General features: G+C 35.8%; 1 protein-coding gene across 2 annotated transcripts in view; it reads right to left on the reverse strand.

The window, feature by feature from the left end:
- The window catches only part of ASXL3 (ASXL transcriptional regulator 3), a 219394-nt gene extending 201016 nt beyond the window's left edge, over nt 1-18378 (reverse strand). The window contains exon 1 of one of the 2 annotated variants that reach the window (XM_031946465.1): nt 17960-18378. In XM_031946465.1, the coding sequence (XP_031802325.1) occupies nt 17960-18013 (54 nt within the window). In that variant the 5' untranslated portion in view covers nt 18014-18378. The remainder of the gene's footprint in view (nt 1-17959) is intronic. The other variant, XM_031946466.1, reaches the window with a different exon arrangement.
- Between the last annotated feature and the right edge of the window lie 213 nt (nt 18379-18591).

An 18591-nucleotide genomic window follows, 5' to 3' on the forward strand; every position in this document is an offset into this window, starting at 1 on the left:
TATTTTAAACTCATAGTGTCAATCTATGAAAACTTTTTTCAGCCTTGACAATTCATCTATTATGTTAACTTTTAATTATTATGTTATCCTTTCTAGAAGTATGTATTCCACAATTATGTTATAAACATTCCTTCTGCATCTTCCCCCAGTGGTATCCCACAAAACACTTCAATCCAGGTTAACGTCAATTTATTCATTACTATTCTTTGCACATCATTACTGAACCAGCCACAAGTCTTTCTTTAACTACAGATCATGAATCCAAATAATTATACCAAATTCTCCAAATTATCAAAAAAGATTCTACTAAATGTCTTGCTGAAATTTAACTATATTAGGTCTACATTTATATTACTTGATATAATAACAATATCCAGAATGACATGACATTTTTAGTGAACTTATACTTTCATGTTTTCCTGTAATACCCATGTTATTTGCCACGTGATCACAAGTCATCGATTTTATAATAGGATGTAGAATTTTGCAAAGGATCTGTGCCTACTAGGGCAATAGATAGGCCTAGGTTCTAGAAATTTTGGAAACAAATACTGCATTTATTCTTCTGTGGTCTTCTGTCAACTCTCTAGTTATCTATGAATTCTTAAAAACTGCCTAGTTCTGTGATTATATCTATAAGTTCTTTGATTACTCTGATAATTCTTCTGGGTCTGCAGACTTGAACTTATTTATAACAATCTAAACGAACTCATACAATCTCTTCATCCAGCATCTTAAATTCTTCCAACCATAATTCTTCAATTGTTTAAAAATCTGGCCATTTTTCACGGCAGAAGACTAAAGTGAGAGAGATTTAGAATGAAAAAATATTGATATAAGAAGATATTATTCACAATAAAAATTCTCTATTTTTAAAATACCACCACAACTTAGAAAGAATTTCAAAACCAATTAACACATTAAAGAAGGGGAAATACATCAGCCTCACCAAAGCCACTTCAACATATATATCAATATAAAACCAAATTCCTATTGTAAATTTTTTCTTTCCTGTAAATTGTAAATTAAGAGATTAACAAAATAGGAGCACCAAGATTCAAGTTAAAACTCAATTATCAGGGCAGTTAGATGGCACAATGGATAAAGCATCAGTCTTGGTTTTGGGAGGACTAGAGTTCAAATCTAATCTAGGACATTTACTTTACTTACTTACTACCAGCAGTGTCAACCCTGGGCAAATCACTTAAGGCCAATTCCTCTCAAAAACAAACAAACAAAAAAAAACACCTCAACTACCTCCCACTTCAAGGTAGCTGAAGTTCTGACCTATACTCCACACACACACACACACACACACATACACACACACACACACATATATATATATTCTGGACCTCAGATTCAGAAATTCTTTTCTAGTCAATCACTAAGCACTTATTAAATTCTTACTCTATGTGCCAGGCACAGGGAACACAAAAAGAGGCTCTTCCAATCTCTTTCTTACACACATAAGGAACTGAAACCCTAAGGTGTTAAAGAATGTGCCCATAACCCACACATACTGCCATCTTGAGCTAGAATTCTGGCCTCTGGTATGTTATCATTCCTACCATATTACTAATATTTAATTTGTAGAAAGGCAGTAAAAAATAATAGAGTGGACAAAAACCTGGACTTGGAAATCAAATGACCTGGACTCATCCTGGCTCTATCATTAGCTGTATGACCCAGGGCAAATCATAAATTCTCATACCTCATTATTCCCTCTTCTATTAAAATAAAGATAATAATTCTTATATCATAATATGATAACAGAATAACTGCCAATCTCACATGGTTGTGGAATACTTTGCAAATAGAAATGCCCTCCATAAACCTAAGTCATTTTTCCTTCCTCAAAGACCCAAAGTAAGTCCTTAGTGTATATCTTGTACTAACTTTTAAAAGCAACTACTTACCATCCCTGAAACAAGAAAAAGGCATAACTATTTCCACATAATCAGAGGAAATTAACAGAACTACATTTTTCAGGGGTTTTTTTTTTGTTGTTTTGTTTTTTAAGTACTTGGAAGTAATCCTCCATCCTCCTAGGATGAGGGAGATGATATTTATGATGTTCTGGCCAAAATAAAGAATCAGTAACTATTTATGACTGCATCAAAATGGTTAAACAGGGCAAAGGAAAGTTGTATTCTATTGGGAACAATATTCCTCCAAACTTCCAAGTAGTCCCAGGAAAAAAACTAGCATGAAGAAAACTCAGACATCGAAGGGGGAAAAAATGCTCTTGATTCCAGAAAATAGCAACTTAAGGTATTCATAGCCATTTTCAAATAAAGAAATACCACTACCACTGCCATGTAAAATATTTGCATTCTACAGCATATACCCTAGGCAAATCTATTTTGCAAACTGTGAAAAGGTCACTGTCTTAAGTATCATGCAGGCATTTTTTCCATGCAAAACACTTAAAGGAAAAAAATAAAACTGATAGGTAAAATGAATTGTTTTTTAAAATTCAGGATAACTTCTAAATTGAGCCAAAGTCAGCTAAATGAATGTCATCACAAAAGCCATCAAGAAAATAGGTCAAATCTTTGGTGAGGATTCCACAGCCCTGCCATATTTGTCTATGCAATTTAAATTAGATGATACTATAAGGTCTTCCCACAGCATTTAGAAAAATGAATGAGATAAAATGCCAACATATGTAGTTCTCCATTACACAGTTGATTTCCTCAACTCTAAAAGGAATGATGGTGTAGTCTCATGGTTATTGATTTTCTTTGTATAACATTCTTAAATATTTTTATTCTCAGAGCTGAGAAATACTCTAAATGGTTCCTCAGCTAGGTCAGGAGATAGCAAACCTCTGGAAAATCCCAAATCACTGAAATACCTCATCAAAAATGTATTAGGTTTCTGAGTCTCCAATTATTCCTTTCTCTCTCTCTCTCTCTCTCTCTCTCTCTCTCTCTCTCTCTCTCTCTCTCTCCTGCTCCCTCCCTCCCTCCTTTTTTCTCTTTCCCTCTCTTCCCCCTCCTCCTCCCCATCTGCCTGTCTGTATGTCTGTCTTTCTCCCTGGCACTTGAGATTACATGACTTGCTCAGGGTCACACAACTAGTAAGTGTTAAGTATCTAAAGCCAGATTTCCATAAACTTAAAAAAAAATAATCCAAATCAAAAAATTAAGATTTCATTTTTAGAGAATAACTTTCTAGAATAACAAGTTTAGCCTTATTTATGAAAGTATCAATTAAATTAATGTGCAAATTAGAAACTTTATACGTGACAGTGGGGATGATCACTTCACCGTTTTAATAAGACTATATGTTTCCCTGGACTTATACTATATTCTCCAGATGAGTGACAAGTTATTCAGCCCCCATGTCCCTAACTTTGTCATACCCAAAATAAGAACATAAATACTTAATTCTACATAACTACATAAATTCTACATAAGTCACTACATAGGCTTCACAAGTATACTGATTATCCAGAAAGATAATTATATAAAAATATTTTTAATTGTGAAATGTTATATAAAAGACAAGATTTTATGATTTTTTTTTAACTCATCAAAGGATACTTACTTAATCTTCCCATAGAAACAGCTAAGAACTGAAGTAGGTTAAGAACAGCTGGGCCTGGAATCAGGAAGACCAAATCTGGCCTCATATACTTACTAGCTGTATGACCCTAGGTAAATTACTTAATTCTGTCAGCCTCATTTTTTTCAACTGTAAAACAGGGAAAATAACAGCACTTATTTCAGAGATGTGATATCAAATGAGACATCCATAAAGTGCTTAAGGCACAGCGACTGACAATTGTTGATCAATAGTTTTAGTCATGGCCAACTTAGCAAAGATATTGGTATGATTTGCCATTTCCTGCTTCATTGCATTAAAACAAACATATTAAATGATTTGGTCAGGGTCACACAGCTAATAAGGGTCAGAGACTAGATTTGAACTCAGATCTTCGTGACTCCAGGTATAGTACTCTATTCACTGAACCACCTAACTCTCTCCTTCCTGATAGAGAGTAGGTATCTAATAAATGCTGGCTTCCTTCCTTTCTTAAAAAGTTTTTAAAATTAAATTCAACTTTAAAAGAAGTGTGCAACCACAAAGAATTTATAACATAGTTAGGGGCATGGAATATAAAAATAACTACGTTACCAAAAACATGATAAATTCTGTCAGCATCAATTTCATTCTACCAACTTTACAAGCTATTGTCCTGTATTCCTCCTCCCCTTTTAATTAAATTTTTTTGGGAAAGCCATCTACATCTACAATAAATGTCTTCAGTTTCTGCCACTTTCATTATCTTCCAAACCTTCTACAATCAGGCTTCTGATCATTCAGCTACAACTACTTTCTCCAAAGTTTAATTGCCAAATCTAATGGTTGTTTTTTCCCTCAATTCTGACCCTCATTGACAACCCCATATTATATCACATTGTCAATCAATCCTTCTGGATATTCTCTCCTCTCTAGGTTTGTATAATACTCTCTTTCCTGGTTCTCCTCCCACCTAAGAGACACAGTTCCTTTTCAGTCTTCTAGTCCCTCTTCCAAGTCAAGTCTTAAAACTGATGTGCCCCAAGGATTGGTCCTAGGCCCATTCTCTTTTTATTCTATGCTACTTCACTTGATGGTCTAATCATCTGCTGATGAGACCATCAGCTCCCTTCAAATATCTCTATCTGCACAGATATACATATTCTCTCCTCTGAGCTATAGTCCCCTATCTTCACTTGTCTCCTGGATAAATAAAACTGGATATACTGTAGGGATTCTTAAACTCAAGTCTACACTGGAACTTAAAATCTTTCTCCTAAAACCTCTTTTCCCCTTTGGAATTTCTGTCAAGAACATCATCATCATCTCCCATCACCCAGGCTGGCTCACAATCTTAGTACTATCCTTAACTCCTCATTCTTACTTCACATTTCCAATCCAGTTTCAAATTCTGTCATTCTTACTTAATATCTATCATATATCTTCCTTCCTATTCATAAAACAATAAATCTAGTTCAGATCCTCATCACCTTTCTACTGTACTAAACAAAAGCCTTCTAATGGGTCTCCATGCAAAATCTCTCCACTCCCATCCATCTTCCACTCAACTGTTAAGGTGATTTTCACAAAGCACGGATCTGACAATGCCACCCTGATCAAGGGGCTCCAGTGGTTCCCAAATAAAAATAAATGTAAACTGTTTGAAATTTAAAACATATCCCATTCCTATATTTCCAATGTTTATACACTTTCCTTACCCCTTTTATGTACTCTATGATCCAATGATACTATCTGTCCTACCTGAGGTTTCTCTATTAAAATACTCCCATCTCTGGTCTCCATACCTTTGCATTAGTTCTCCACCAAGTCTAAAATGCTCTGTACCTTCACCTCCACCTTTTAAAATTCCCTAGTTCTTTCACTTTCTTCATTTCCCTTCAAATTCTACCATTCTTCAGAATACCTTTTCAGGTTTCTCCAGCTATTAATGCTGTCTCTCTTAAAATTACCTTCACATTAGATAGATAGACAGGCAAACAGATCGATATGTGTGTATGTACATCTTAGATTATTTATGTATTAACATATCTAACTTAAGATATATGATCTTTACCAAAAGAGACTGTTTTTCTTTGGATGACTTTTCTGCCTTTGTATCTCCCATGCTTATACAGTGCCTGGCACAGAGTAAGTGCTTAATAAATACTTGCTGAATGATTTTATGATAGTGGCATTTAAGTGGGACTTTAAAAGCTGATTAGAATTAAGTTGATAAAGAAGTCAACTTTTCACTAAAAGAATAAAAATTTTCCAATATGTCAATGGAAATGATTATGTAGAAGAGACAATCAACTGTTCATTTTCTTTCTCTTCTCCTTCCTTCCCTCTTTTTCCCCCCTCACGTTGATTCAAGGAACTCTTTACCAATGAAAATCTGAATCTAAGCTATAACTTGGAGACTTAAGAGAGTTGCATGAGGCAAGGTCAGTCAAGTGACTTTCTCATTTTCTTTGTCTTTTTCATAAAGAACCTGAACCTATATTTATACCTTCTGAATCCAATTCTCCCTGAGCAACAAGAGAACTGTTCGGTTCTGTACACATATATTGTATCTAAGATATACTGTAACCTATTTAACATGTAATAGGACTGCTTGCCATCTGGGGGAGGGGGTGGAGGGAGGAAGGGGAAAAATTGGAACAGAAATGAGTGCAAGGGATAATGTTGTAAAAAATTACCCTGGCATGGGTTCGGTCAATAAAAAGTTATTAAAAAAAAAAAAAAAAGAACCTGAACCCAGGCCTATTAAAATCATTCCAACAGAAAGAATCCTACATTTGGGAGTGTGAGGACCAGCATTCAAATCAGAGGTGTGTTGTAAAAGTTTAACTGGTCTCAAGGGAAAAAAAGTACCAATGGCACACTTTTAAGTTTAATCTGAATTATTAACATTTTTTTCCTATCACTCAAGTTTAAACAATGAACAAAACAATTAAAAAGTTAAACTCTGATTTGTTACATTTGCTGATTTTCAAGGTTTAAAATGAAAACAACAATAAACTTACAGGTTTCAAGCTAGCTCCAGAACATCACTGGATCAAATCTTCCCTCTGCTCATATGACCTTAGGTAAGTTACTAAACCACTACATGCCTCAATTCCCATCTATAAAATTAAGGAGTTGAACCAGCTGGCCTCTAAGGCTACTTCCAAATCTATAATGCTTTTATCTCTTTTCTACTTGTCAGACTATCAACAGCTGTTTTCACGAAAAATTGGGAAGAGAGGATACATAGAACTTAAATGAATTGGACATTTAGGACAAATATTCAGAAGAATATTCTATGAAAATTGTTAAACACTGAAACTCATTATTACCAAAATAAGCAAGAATATTTATAGATTTTTTTTTTTAAGAGCAAAGAAAACAACCATTTGCTGTCCTAGATATCTTAATTGGATATCTCAATTTAGTTCATTATACATAATTCTACAACCTCCTCAGCAATGATTTAATCTAGCAAGCCAAGTGCATAGTAGTCACTCTTCTTTACAAATAAAAAACTAATATTCCTAAGGCACAGAATGGACCATGTCACTCTTTCATTCAAAACCACTAGTGCCTCTCTTTTACTTCTAGGATAAAGTATTAAAACCTTATCACTAACTTTTAAAAACCTCCACATTCTTACTGGAGACCATCCTTCCAGTCTACTACTTCTATCTGGATACCTATGGTATCTTTTTAGAAGAATTAAATTCTTGGGAAAGGGATTGTTTTCATAAGTTGTTTCCTTTACATTCCAATAAAGTTGTAATCTCTCTTTCATGTAGGTATGCCTTCCATATGCACAGCTTTCAGCTTAACTATGCTTTCTCCATTCATTTATTAAGCACCTATATTGTAGACTTTATAGACAAATTTAATCTCATTTTCACATTCTGTGTCTATGGATAAGCCCAAAGAAAAGCCCAGATACATGATTCATCCTTGTATTACTACTTCTAGAAATTATGTTTACTTGAAGTAATGAATGGATCAACTAAAAGAAATTGAAGTGATATTTATCTTCTTACCAACATGAGAAGAAATTCATCCTAGGTCTTTTTCTTAGAAAGGCAACAAGAAATTGTAGAAAGAGCTCTGGGTTTGGAATAGAGTTCGTGGGTTCAAATCTCAGCTCTGTTTCTGAATGACCTCGAGCAAGTCACCTCCCTTTTATAAATCATAACTTTCTCTTCCTTAATATGGGGATGAGATAGGTTAAGGAAAGAGAAATCCTAATACTTGATAAGATTATTTCTAGCCTAAATATCTAGACCAATTATTGCATTAGCTAAAGAAAGATACTTTAGCAACTGAATTAAAGAAAAAATGGGCATGGGAATAGATCTTTATTTAGAGAATTCTTCACCTTTGAATAATCTGTGAGTTGAAATCCACATTACCAAATTATCATTTATTTAGTCCATTCTGATCTGTTTTTCTCTCATGAAGTTCCATTCAAGCTTACAGCACACCAAGAATTAAATTATACCCCATGCCCTAAAAAAAGTTATTTCTAATAGTCCCCTGACAAGAAGTTATATATTGCCCTAGGGATAACCTTGTACAAGTCAAAAGTTTTATCAAAGCTAAAGATGTTCGTTCTGATTCTTCCTCACTAGTAAATTTAGTATTATGACAAGCCATTAAGCACTAACCTTATAGCATGAATTTGCCTTAAAACTACATATAAAATATAGCAAACTAAAAAGGGAACCAAGGGAAAAAGTGCCAGTATTTCCAATGTATGCAAAAACTCCTCAGTAATATAACCTAACAACTTTATTAGCTGAAAATTAGCAACATTTAAACCATCAATTGCTCAGTTATTTCCTAATGTGGGGATGGTGAGGGAACATGTAGGCATCTAAATTCAAGCTTATAAAAGTTAATTGCTATTCTGTCATTAGGATATGTTTAATACTGAAAACAATACAGCTAATTTTAGGCATTTCCTAAATATTCTCAGGGCCTTTTCAGTCAGTGCCTGAGAGTTTTCAGGAATTGAGGTATCACAATGATGAGTCAAAAGAAGAAAGAAACAAGCAACCACAATAAATAAAGAGAAGCAGAACAAGAGGGGAAGGGGGAATGAAAGAATGAAAAAAGCACCATGCTACTAGGCTTTGATACATTAGAATTGCTAAAGTTCTGAAAAGACACTCAGAAAAATATCAAGGAGAAAATTTAGACTATGTAGCTAGGCTCTTTTCTTGAGTCAAATAGAGGAGGTGAAAAATGCTACAGACTCCATAATAACTCCTCCCTTTGCCTAATGTAATCCTCTTTTTCCTACAAAAATGAGGTCGGAGCTGGATATGATGCAGTGGACATTGAGAAGCCCACAGAATAATCCACTAAATTGCTGCCCATATGAAGCTAAATCACTTCTTTTCAAATTATTTCAATAATAAAGCATAAATGAGGGAGAAAAATGAAGTAAACATAGAATTTCGGGAAAGACCACACTGAAAATAAAGGAACTACAATAAAACTTGTGAGTATCATGGCAACATGACCACAGCGATGTACAGAATCACTGAATTACAACACCTCAAAATTGGAAAAGACCTCCAAGGTCATCTAGTCCTACCCACACCTGAACAAGAGTACAAGAGAAATAATCCCAAGGTTCAAATGTGATAATGTATATTAAATAATGTGAAAACCTGAAATCTCCCAATACCTGCTGGAAACAGAACGTTTGCCACTAACACATGATATTTATCCAGGCTTCGCACAACCTTGGGTGTTAAGTTAACACACAGCCCAACATGATGTTTCTTTTTGCTCTATATCTGTAATTTTACTGACATAATAAGTTTCCAGGGCACAAACTCTCCATCAATGCATCAACATTGTCATTATTAATTGTCATCTTCAATATCATAATAATAGCTAAAATTTATAGAGTGTTCAATGTGGTAGTGTTTATCCCAAACTTTTTCTACAACTATTTCATTTGATCCAACAACTTTGCAAAGTATCCTTATTATCCCCATTTTACATTACATTTACATTAAAGAACCTGAGGCAAAGATAAAATGACTTGCCCAAGGTCATATAGCTAAGTGTCTGAGGTTACATTTGAATTCAGACCTTCCTCACTCCAGGCCCAGTGTTCTAACTGCCTCTAATACATCATGGCAGTTGTGCTGCCTTAGAAACAGAGACAGCAAATGCCCAGAATCACCCTAATAGCATGTATCAAAGGTGAGATGGAACCAAGGTCTTCCAGACTAGTTCTCTACACACTAAGCCATATCAATTTTCTATTCCCTATACCATAATACCTCTCCTATACATAAATACACATGGGTGTGTGTGTATGTATGTATGTATATATATATATATATATATATATATATATATATATAATTATTATTATTATTTTAAGTAATAATTCCTCAACAAATTCCAAGATTTCTAATCTCAAAGTCTTGTTCATGTAAAAGAAAGAGTATTGAACTTCTTAGGAAAGACTCAGGTTCTTATCCGAAATCTGATACTTAATATCTCTATGGTCTTGAGACCTTCTGCACCTGTTTCCTATTTTGTAATACGAGGATAATAACACCTATATTTCACAATACTGTTATAAGGATCAAATAAATTATATATGTCCAATCCTTCATATAATTTAATGCTGCTACATAAATGTCAATTATTCTTTTTTTGTATAATTATTATTCATTTTTTGCAATATTTCCTTTAAGGATCCAATAACTGGAACTCTCAAAAACACCAATAAGCACTACAAACTCATCATGGCCAAGAGATTCTATCATTATCAAAAACTATAAAAAACTAAAGGATAAGAATCCTTAAGTCTTGAGTAATTTCTGAATCCCTCTTATATGCATACAAAATAAAGACTGAACTCCTTAGTCTGTCCTTAAAGGTCTTCTGCAATCTAGATCAAACCTTTGTTCCCAGAGCCAACTATAGATGAAGCATCTAGTATTATTCAAATCCTACTTCAGGCATTTTACAAATGGTAGGACTGAAGGCAAGTCATTCCACCCAGTGATTCTGTTTCTTCATTTGTATAATTCTGATTTGTAGTGTTTACCTAAGGGTTAAGGTTCAAATGTGATAATGTATATTAAACAATGTGAAAACCTGAAAGCATTATACGTCAGTTAATAATAAAAATAGTATCATCTCTTTTAAATCCCTAAACAAATTTTCTTCTTTAGGTAGATTAAACTGTACGTGCCTTGCATCCTAATCTCATACCTTTTGCATTCTGCTCAGCATATACCCCCTACCTAGAATTCCATTATAACAATCTCCTCTTCACCTCTCCAAATTCTAAGCCCATCCTTCAAATTCCAGTGAACACCCTCTCCAATTCAAATTCTCTACATTCCACATTCTTACCCAACTACCTGGCATAATACCTGGTTTAGGAGGTGCTTAATTAATGTTAGTTGATTCATTGTTGATTGTAACATTTATGTTACAATATACTATATATAAAGCAAAGGCCACAATATAGAGCTTAAAGGACAGCTAATCATTACTTTGACTGAAAGAGTACATGGAGAACAATGGTAAAGTTAGAAAGGTAAGATGGAACCAGACTATGAGGAGTCCCAACTGCCAAGTTGAAGATTTTATGCTTTATTCCAGAGACAATAAATAGGAAATCACAAAAACTGTTTGAGCAGAGGAATAATATGATTAGATCTGAGCCTTAGGATTATTTTAGCACATTTTTGGAGAAAGGGTTGATAAGGGGATAAAAACAAATTAGGGAACCAATTAGGAGACAACTACAATAGTTTATATAAGAGGTGGCCCAAACTAAAGGGGTGGCTATGTAAATGAGGAGGGGATACATGTAAGAAATGTTGCAGTCAGAATCTCTACAACTGGAGTACTAAATGGACATGGTGAAGGAAAAATATCAAGGGATATCAACATTTAACATTTATCTAGTTCTTTAAGGTCTGCAAAGAGCTTTAAACATATTATCTTATTTAATAATCTAGAGTTATTATCCTCATAGTATAGATAAGGAAATTGAAACACAGATCAACCAAGTGCAAGTCCCAAAACTATAACTATTTAAGTAAGGTTTTGAACAGTCTCTTCTGACTCCAAGTCTACTCTTGTTTCAAATATAGTTATTATGTGTCTCCTTGGAGGCTGTAAATTTATGTGACTAGAAAAATGGTGAGGATAGCCTCATCAGAAATGAGTAGATTTGGAAGAAGATATGGCTTAAAAATAAAGAAAAATGAGTTGGTTTTGGATATGCAGGATTTGGAAAACTGACAGGACATTTAGGTGATGCCCAGCTGACAGCTGGAAATGCGGAACTGAGGTTGAATAAATTTGGGAGCCATCTGCATAGAGATGATAACAGAATTCACAGAAATAAATAAGATCACAATGAAAAAGAGTGAAGATGAAAAAAGGAAAGTGGGTTCTAGACAGAGCCTCAAGGACAAGAAATGGATAGAGATCTGATAGAGATCCTACCACTGAATCTGAGAAGGAATGGTCAGTCAGATATGGAGACAGCAGCATTTCAGAAACCAAAGGAAAAAAGAGAATCTAGTGGAAAATACTCAAAAGCCACAGAATAGACTATAAAAATTTGAGAAGTGGAATATGAGAAAGTAAAGAAAGTGTAGATAATTCTTTCAAGGAATATGGTAGTGAAAAGGAAAAGATATCTAGTTTAAAATGATGTATCAAATGAAAAGTTTTTGTTTAAAGGCAATGGATTAGGAATTATCACAGAGGGAAAGAATAAAGAAAAGACAGAAGAAATGATCAATAGCTTAAACTCCCAAAGGTGACAGTAGAAGACAGCATCTAAGGTACATGGAGAGATTCTGACCTTGGAAAAGAGAAAAGTCATGTTTCTCACAAAACAAAGCAGTCATTTGAAGTGGTACAGGGTTTTGAGTACAGAGTAGGGAAGATTAAGGAATCTACAAAAGCTGGCCCTTCGAAAATATAAGAAATTAGATCATCTGTTGAGAATGGTGAGGTAGTGGGGGCTTAAAGAAAGAAAAGTCTGATAGAATATAATAATCAATTAGGGAACAATAAATGAGTTGCCATGCAGCAGAGTAGTGAGGGCCCACCTGAAACTAAATAACATGTATTCAAAGAGGACATAGTCTGCAAAAAATAGTTCCCTCTTTTCAGGTCAGGTAGCACCTCAAGAGCAATAGATACCCTAACCCATACCAATCTCTCCAGGCCCTAAATTCATAGGGCACTTACTGTCTATACCTCTCATCGTGTTACTTTTTTATGTATTGTTTTTTATTTTGGTTAATATTCACATGAACTTGTTTTTCTAATGAGATTTCAAAGTTCTACAGCATAGGGATCTTACTATACTCAGTGTCCACCTTGTGTCTCAGTGACTACTAGCACCTAGTATTATTATTATTAATTGATTGATTTGATTACACTTGATATTCTTGCAAGAATTTTCAGTCAATAATATATGCTGTGAATTACTACCATATTCCCACCACCTTAAAAAAATAACTACTCCAGACAAGAACTATCTTTTTACCTTTGTATCTTGAACCAAGGGAGAGCAATTGGCACATAGTAGGTACTTAATAAATGATTATGAACTGAATGACTTTATCTTTTAAGTTTTTTTAGAAAAACAATAAATTGTTATCAAGTCAGTTTTACTATGAAAGTCATAACTAAGTTCAGAGAAGCTGAAGAACATAATATAGAAAATGTCATACTCTAAAATGCCACACTCTAAGGAGAAAAAAAGATATAGCACATTTCAAATTATAATGTATAAACATGATTTGTTCTAGGAAAAAATTGTTTGCCAAACACTCAAAATAAGATAATGTAGAAAGAAATGTAAAAAGAAAGAAAATAACAGCTCCTATTTATGTGTAATCTTAAGACTTACACATAATGTCTTCCTCACAAAAACTTTGTGATGTAGATAAGGCAAGAAATATCATCCCATATTAAAGATATGTAAACTAAGTATCAGAAATGTCCAGTGATTTGCTCAAATAAGGAAGATGACAAGACCACATCTACAATTTACAATAAAGGTTTACAAAAAGGTTCACTTTGCAAAAAGATTTGACAACAGAATTCCTTTAAGTGACCAATCCTCTTATAAAATTCTGAATAGGATTTGAGTCTAAAAAATTCAATAAAGATACATCCTTTGGCAAACCATATTACATAAAGAAAGGCATATTTGAATCCCATCCATAAAAATGAAGTTGCTTTTTTTTAAGCATAAAGAAGATAAACCTCTAAAGGTCACCTTGAACATAAAAATCTAAAATTCACTATTATTAAATAAATATATCCAAACTAAAAATAAAAGTATATCCACCAAATATAAGGCTACTAAAAATTCATTTTAGTAAAAAAAAAAAAATCATTTTTCCATTCTTATTAAAACTAAAACACAAAAGTCTAGGAACAAAACAAATAGGAAGGACCCCCTAGAGCCAAAGAAATAAATAAAATAATTATCTTCAAAGCAGCACTGGCGTTCTAACCAGAGGACAAAACTATTAAAAAAAATAATAATAAATAAAACAGATTCTCATAGCAACAACATTTTTGCATGCCTAAAAAAGAATTAACCTAGAACAAATAGGGAGACAACAGAGTGGTCTATGTTAAGCCAATAACAAAGAAACCCCTTAGTTCAGTAAAACAAAGTCCGGTCAAATCCCCATTTTTTACAAAGAAGCATGAAGATCCTTTCACAATGGTTTAAACTGTATTTATAGTAACAGAGTGAAGACTTGAGATAAAAGTCAAAAGGATTAAAGTCAAAGCCCTAGCTATACATAAGTCATGGTTTTGATTTTTATCCTCATTGTAGTCTACAAATATTAAGACAGAAGATACTTCCATGTGATTGTGTGATCCACAGAGACTATCCAGCCTTAGAAGAACAGATAAAGCAGATGAAAATGCATCTGGTTTGGGGGCAGCCTGCCATATTAAATGAAAATGCGCAAAGTAACAACTGCAACTGCAGAATGCTGTGGGGGAGGGGGTAACCAAAGCTGAATTTTTCAAACTGATTTAGTGCACAAAGCAGAAAAACTGTTTTGTTACGTTTTAAAATGGCAGATTGCTAATGGCCAATACATTTCTTAAATTACACTGGCCTCTAATGAAAAAGCTATCATCATTTCTCTTTCCTTGAGCTGAGTAAATTATATCCTTCTAAATTCACATGTATGCTTACGAATACACATATACACATATACACAGTCACTATTAGCACACATTATTAGCCTGAGAGGTAAAATGTTATTGCTTGATAATCAGTAACTGACTATATAACTCAAAGAAAATCCCCAGAGGTACACTATCTCACAGTGTGTAGCTTCTGAGACATTATAATTTGCTTGAGAGGGAAGAAAAGAGAAATTCTATAGTTTTCTAACAAGCCTTTTATTACTCCAGAATTTTACTTCTTCCAGTTTTCCTTAAGAATGGAAAGCAAGTTGTGTATTTAGACAAAAATCCATGGGGCTTAGTTTTTAATGTTTACCACAAGCTCTGGGTCACATTTCTATAATTCTATTTTTTGCTCAACTGCTTGTTTTTTCTTCTTCCATTCCCCAAAGATTAACATAAAAGTTATTCTTAATATATTAATTCGCTTAGTCTGTCCTCCAATACAAGTCATAATACAAAGCAAAAGCAAATCATATTGGATTGCTTGTGTTTCCCCTCTCATGAAACATTACTTTTAAAAGCAAATAAAGAGTGCTCCAGTTGGGTGGAGAAATAAAATATCCTTCAAGAATCAACGAGAGGAAATTAAAATGTTTAACAAAAATATCTATCAAAAGTAGCAATGGAGAAATTCTTTCTTCAAAAACTAGAAATTAATTCTATTATGTATTTCTAAGTCAAAATGGTTTATTTACCATGTAAAATTTAGAAGATGGTAGAATGTATATGTAACCATGAAGCAAGGAGAAAACATTACTTTACCAAATAACCAAATTGTCTCCTTTTAATCTCAAAATAATTGTGAATTTATCACATGTCAATTAAAAAAAACTTTTAGGTTAAAAAAATCTTCATAAAAATACTTGTTTTATTCTATATTTTGATTTAAATGCCACATTTTGAACACACATATTCACACAAGGTTCAGGGGAAAGACTTGTATAAAATTGAAAAATTGCCATATCTACTGGGTTCAATATGTCTGGTAAAAATACAGACATCTGGTCTATCATTAATTCTTTTGTGTTGCTGATTCCCAGTGTGTCTATTTCCAGCAATGAACTTTGCAAGAAAAAAATTCAACTCTAAGAAAAGAACTGTGATTTAGATATTAATTTCAAGACTTTAATTATAATATCTGTTACAATTTCTTCAATAATAGGAGCACCACACTTACAAAAATGTCTAAACTTGCTTATTGTTATATTAATGTCTACCATGAGGTCTTGCAAAAATAAACTTATTATTTATTTAGGAGATATTTCTGAACAAGCTAATACAGCTAACTTGTGCTCATTATTTTAGAATATGTATCAATCACATCACTGTTTACTTGAAAATGCCTTTGAGTTTTGGAATAAGACTTTATTGTTATTCCAAGAAAATGAAATAATGAATCATATGGCCCTTTAAACAATATGAAACTGTCTTAATGGCTAAGAGAATTGTGAGTACTATACTATATATATGCATATATATGTAAAAATATACATACACACACTATATTATGCTCAGCCTCCAAATCACCCCAAAACCTACACTCTGGGATCAACTTGAAAGTTATGAGTAACACAGACTAAGTAAATTTCATCTTCTAGCAAATCCATCCACAGACATTGTTAGTTACCTCAATTACAGTTGAGGGAAGAAATAGCCCCGTATACAATATTGCAAAATAAAGTCAGGAATAAAAAATAAAAAAGACCTGGAGACAATTACCACTATATTAAAGCTATATTTAAACCATACAATCTGACTCCTGGGAAGGGTGGGGAGGGGAGCAATAAAGGCTTCTTGTTATATATGCCTTTGCTAGAATCAAAGACATTGGAGATACATAATGGCCCCTTCAACGACAAAATATCTACAATTTATATAAAAGCCTTAAATATATACATATACATATATATGTATACGGTAAAGATTTTCAAAGCTCGAAATTAACTGAGGCTACTAAGTGAAATCATTTTTTACAAAAACTTAATAGCATATTTTGGGGGTGTGTTCAGATTTTTTTTTCCAGGTTTTTCTTCAATTTATAACAGCAACTAAACTTTGTGGACGTGTAATTTATGTAGTTGAGCCAGAGAAAGGCTAAGTCCCACCAGACACACACTGTACAGAAATATCCTTTTAAGAGAGAATGAGTTTTACAGCTTTCTTTTAAAAGAAAAAACGCACCAAACCAAATAAATGATTGTGCCGCTGCTGCAGCGACAAACACGTCTACTCCTAGGCACATTCATTCTTTCAATAATCAAAACACTAGATCATAAAGATTAAAGAGGGGCACCCCCCACACTCCCGCAAAAAAAAAAAAAAAAAAAAAAAAACCGCCAACCACCAGCTGCAAAAACTTAACTATGAAACACACCTATCTGCACGTCTCTAAAACTATCCACTGAAACTGACCCTGACCCAACTTCTGGGGACACACACACTACACACACGTGCACAAAATGTACATAAAGGCGTGGAACAGCAGCACAATGCCCCTAAGACGCACATACACTGTACACCTCCACACAAAGTATGCAGACATGATAGCACAGGACACAGGACACATGCACTCGACACCCCCACACGCATGCATACACTGGACACATACCGGGCACACGGCACGCAAGTGTCCGTGTCGGTGCCACGCACACCCTGCATGCATGTGCGATGTACGGACACGCAGTCTGTACATACATACGTCCGACACAGACTGTGCACACGGAGAGTTATTGATGAAATTCCAGGGGGTGGAGGGGAGGGAGAGGGAGTGGTAATTGCCACACAAAGGTCTGGCGAGCGGCAGAGGGAAGTGGAGAGGGGCGAGTAATAAGCGAGTAGATACAGTCACCAAAGCATGGAAAGCAAATCCCCGGCGTAGTGGGGGGGAGGGGGGGCGTGGGGGGGGCGCAGAGGAGAAGTGTCCCGGGCCGGGCCACGGAGGTGGTCGGGGCTGACGGTGGCTGGCGCTGGGAAGGAAGGGGGAGGACTCCCGGGAGATCAACCACTGGCCCCTCCACGCGCGCGCAAGCACACTCACATACACACTCGCTTACACACTCACACCCCCAACTCCCCCCGCGATCTTGATCCCGGGAATAACCAAGCTACCCCCCACCCCAAGAGGCTGAGGCTGAGGCTGAGGCTGGGACCAGAGCCCGGGGCCGGCTGCACCCGGCGGACGGGGGGCTGTACGTACCAGGCGGGCAGCTTCGGCCCAGGTGCGGTCCTTCTTCTTCCTCTTGTCTTTCATGTTTGCATCTCATTGATGGTTCTGATTGTGACGTGGGGGATTCCACGGGGTGCTCGGGGCTCGAGCGCGGAGACAATGACCCAGTGACCCGGTGACCCGTACACGCACACCACACACACACACACACACACCACACACGCACGCACGCACACACACACAGCGGGGGGGGGGAGACAGGGGGGGGGGAAGGGGGGCAGAGCGCGAGCGGGCGGGAGGCGCGTGAGTGAGCTAGGGGCCGGGAGGGCGGGGGCGCCGGCGCCGGGGCTGGGCTGGCTCGCGCTGGGGCTCGCGCACCGCGGCGGCGGCGGCGGCGGCAGCAGCACCAACGGCGGCGGCGGCGGCTGTGACAGCTCCGAGGATGCTCGCTCGGCTCACAACAATACACTCTGACGTCACGGGGAATGGCGACCGAACATAACACACACTCGCACACGCTCACGCGCGCGGGCATATACAATCGCTCATTCACTCCCTCACGCGCCCAAGCCCACAGACACATCTGTGCGTGCCTCACGAATCCGGCAAAAGGACGCGCCGAGCGCCCCCACCCCCCCAAACCCTCGCGAGACCCTTGTTCA

Source organism: Sarcophilus harrisii, chromosome 1 (assembly GCF_902635505.1).
Source record: "Sarcophilus harrisii chromosome 1, mSarHar1.11, whole genome shotgun sequence".
In the NCBI taxonomy this organism is placed as follows: Eukaryota; Metazoa; Chordata; class Mammalia; order Dasyuromorphia; family Dasyuridae; genus Sarcophilus; species Sarcophilus harrisii.